A 3,052-nucleotide genomic window follows, 5' to 3' on the forward strand; every position below is an offset into this window, starting at 1 on the left:
GATACAGCGACGTCACGTCAGCTTCAGGAGCTTTACGTGTTGACGTCACAAAAAACGTAACTTTATTTAGGTGTTTGCGAATGGATTTGTATTTTATATAATTATAAAAACCTTATTATTATTGCTAATATTACTACAAATATTAATATTACTATCACAAGAAATATAATCATTATTACTGTTATTAATAATATCGCTAATAGTATTATTAGTATAATTATTACTACAAATATTAATATAATTACCACTATTGATACTATTATAATTATTACTAGTAGTATTATTGTTGCTATAAATATGATCATTATTAGTATTGTTATTACGAGTAATGGAAGTGGAAAATAAAAGTATTATAAATTCCGGACATTACTTGTAATGAAATATTTTTAGACTTGTGTGTACTTTTCTTTTAAAGTAAAGGATGCAAGTACTTCACCGAGTTAATCTAAAACGTTCAAAGAGACAAAACAACTTCAAACTGCTTTGAATGTTTTTATTAATACAATTATCTCATCTTCATCATCATCTTCCTCCTCAGACTTCAGACTTTGTCTCTATGCTGCAGACTTGTCTCATCTTCATCTTCATCATCATCATCCTCATCTTCATCCTCTGACACGTCTCCGGGGGTCTGGTGGTCTGCAGGTCCGGAGGTCTGGTGGTCTGCAGGTCCGGATGTCTGGTGGTCTGCAGGTCCGGGGGTCTGGGGTTCTGCAGGTCCGGGGGTCTGGGGTTCTGCAGGTCCGGAGGTCTGGCGGTCTGCAGGTCCGGGGGTCTGGGGTTCTGCAGGTCCGGGGGTCTGGGGTTCTCCACACAGAGCCCATGGACCGGGTAGTTCTCGCAGCGGAGCCTCTCGGGCCACTGGAAGCCGAACTTGATCATGAGGTCCTCGCAGCCGAGCCGGGCCTGCTCGCACAGAGACCTGCAGGGGGGCAGGGCCTCCTCCAGGACCGTGCAGACCGGCACGTACACGGAGCACAGGAAGAACTTCAGCTCCCAGGAGCACTGGGTCTTCACCAGGGGGTACCACTGGTGGACCTCCAGCCCGGCCTCGTCCTGGGTGCTGTGTCCCAGCAGGTTGGGCATGACGGTCTGGTTGTAGACCAGATCCGAGCACAGCGGCACGGAGATGGGCTGGCAGACGCTGCCCGACGCGCACTGTGGGACCAGGAGGAGCGAGACCACCAGAGCCAAGCCCGGGATCCAGACCCAGCAGGATCCCTCTGCCATGACGACACGGGACCAGCACCCACAAACAAAGACCAGCAAAGTCCTGCTCCTGAACGGGTTCAGCTCTTCTTCTCTCGGACCAGGAACGCCAACAAAGTTTCAGTTCAACAAGATCCTGAATCTGACGCTCGTGAGCTCAGAAACCTGATCCTCCTGTTGTTGTGGACCAGACCACATTCCAGAGGTTAACCCTTCAGAGGCTCATGTTCACACATGATGAGGGATGGAGATGGAGAGTACTTTGAGTGTTGTGTACTTTGTATTGGATTGGGCCGATAAAAAAATCTAACCTAATTCGTAGCAAAATGAGTGGAGTAATTTTGTATTTAAAATACTTAATACTTTCCCCATGAGTCAAAAGACAGTTCACTTATCAAGCTCCTCAGCTCCGGGTGACACTCTGGTTTGCAGGGTTAATGTTCCACACAAGAGGCGCAGAACACCAGAAACATGAGAAAAGTTAGTTGTTCTTAAAGGAACTAAAGCGGCTCCTTGTGGCTGAGTATAAGAACCAGAATGTAACGATTATTATGTCATAAAGATGTCAGTGTGAACCAGTGTGAGACACCCAACACTGTAATGTAGACCACCATGTAGACCACCATGTAGACCACCACGTAGACCGCGGTATAGATCAGCATATAGACTACCATGTATGTCGCCATGTAGACCACCACATAGACCACCATGTAGGCTACAGTGTAGACCACCATGTAGACTACCACATAGGCCCCTGTGTAGACCACCATGCAGACTACCATGTAGACCATAATGCAGACCACCATGTAGACTACCGCATGGACCGTGGTGTAGACTACCATATAGACCACCATGCAGACCGTCATGTAGACTGCCACATTGATCACGGTGTAGACTACCATGTAGACCACCATGCAGACCACCATGTAGACTGCCACTGTGCGAGAGAAAGAAGTAGACTACTCACTTGTAAAGTTACCTGTTCACTTCGGGAACTTTTATTTGGATTGATTTTTCTGTGCAGAACTCGCTGTACAGTAATTGATTGAGGCTCTTTGCCTGCGTACTCGTTTTAATTCTATATTTTGCTTTCATAGTGTCCATAATTTCAAAAGGTATAATATACAGAAACACTTAGAGGTTCAGCTAGCAATATATGTGTTGGCTCTTTATTGGGTGATGAAAAAAGAAAAAAGAAAAGTAGGTGGCGGAGGTTTAGATCTCTGAAAGCAGAAATGCCCTAACTTTCTTCCTGGACCTTGAATGCCTCTTGTTGCACAACAGAGGGGCTCTGCTGCAGCAGATGCACCAACACACACCAAGCAAGGCCGTGTATAATATTGTTTTATCCACAAGTAAGTCATATTTCCGTTGTTTGGCTGGAATGGGGTTGATATCAGTGGTTTTGGCGCAATTGCCGGATTCTGTCGGTCCAGAAAGGTGCTAATCATGTATAGCATCAAGCTAGGGATGAGATAATTTATAGTTTCATAATTTGGGGAGCTCTCTCTCGTTTGTATGGTTTATGTGATTATTTATGGTTGAATTGTGTCCGTCTCCCCGAGCGTCCTCCACCAGGGCAGCCTGCTCGTCTGCAGCGCTGCATTGTGGGAGTCGCGGGCGCGGGCGGCAACGTGACCCGAAGGGCTCAGGAATGAGTCGGCGTCCGTCATGGTGACAACGGAGAGGGGCGGGGCATCTGAGGGGGGGCGGGGCAAGACGAGAAACATGTTTAAGAATAAAATATAATGTAACATGTTTGTGTGTGTCTGTCTGTGTGTGTAGGTGTGTGTACCTCGGAGCAGCTCCAGCAGTGTGTGTGTGTGTGCCAGTAGCTCCTCCC

General features: G+C 46.6%; 1 protein-coding gene across 3 annotated transcripts in view; it reads right to left on the bottom strand.

Moving 5' to 3' along the window:
- Positions 1 to 2,119: 2,119 nt before the first annotated feature.
- The window catches only part of iqcb1 (IQ motif containing B1), a 5,901-nt gene continuing 4,968 nt past the window's right edge, over positions 2,120 to 3,052 (bottom strand). For all 3 annotated transcript variants that reach the window (XM_068601992.1, XM_068601993.1, XM_068601995.1), the window contains 2 exons: positions 3,005 to 3,052; positions 2,120 to 2,908 (listed from right to left, as the gene is read on the bottom strand). The exon at positions 3,005 to 3,052 is cut by the window's right edge and continues 100 nt beyond it. In XM_068601992.1, the coding sequence (XP_068458093.1) occupies positions 2,745 to 2,908; positions 3,005 to 3,052 (212 nt within the window). In that variant the 3' untranslated portion in view covers positions 2,120 to 2,744. The remainder of the gene's footprint in view (positions 2,909 to 3,004) is intronic.

The sequence above is a fragment of the Clinocottus analis genome, unplaced genomic scaffold, assembly GCF_023055335.1.
Source record: "Clinocottus analis isolate CAN_PGR_092001 unplaced genomic scaffold, fCliAna1.0.p SCAF_58, whole genome shotgun sequence".
In the NCBI taxonomy this organism is placed as follows: domain Eukaryota; kingdom Metazoa; phylum Chordata; class Actinopteri; order Perciformes; family Cottidae; genus Clinocottus; species Clinocottus analis.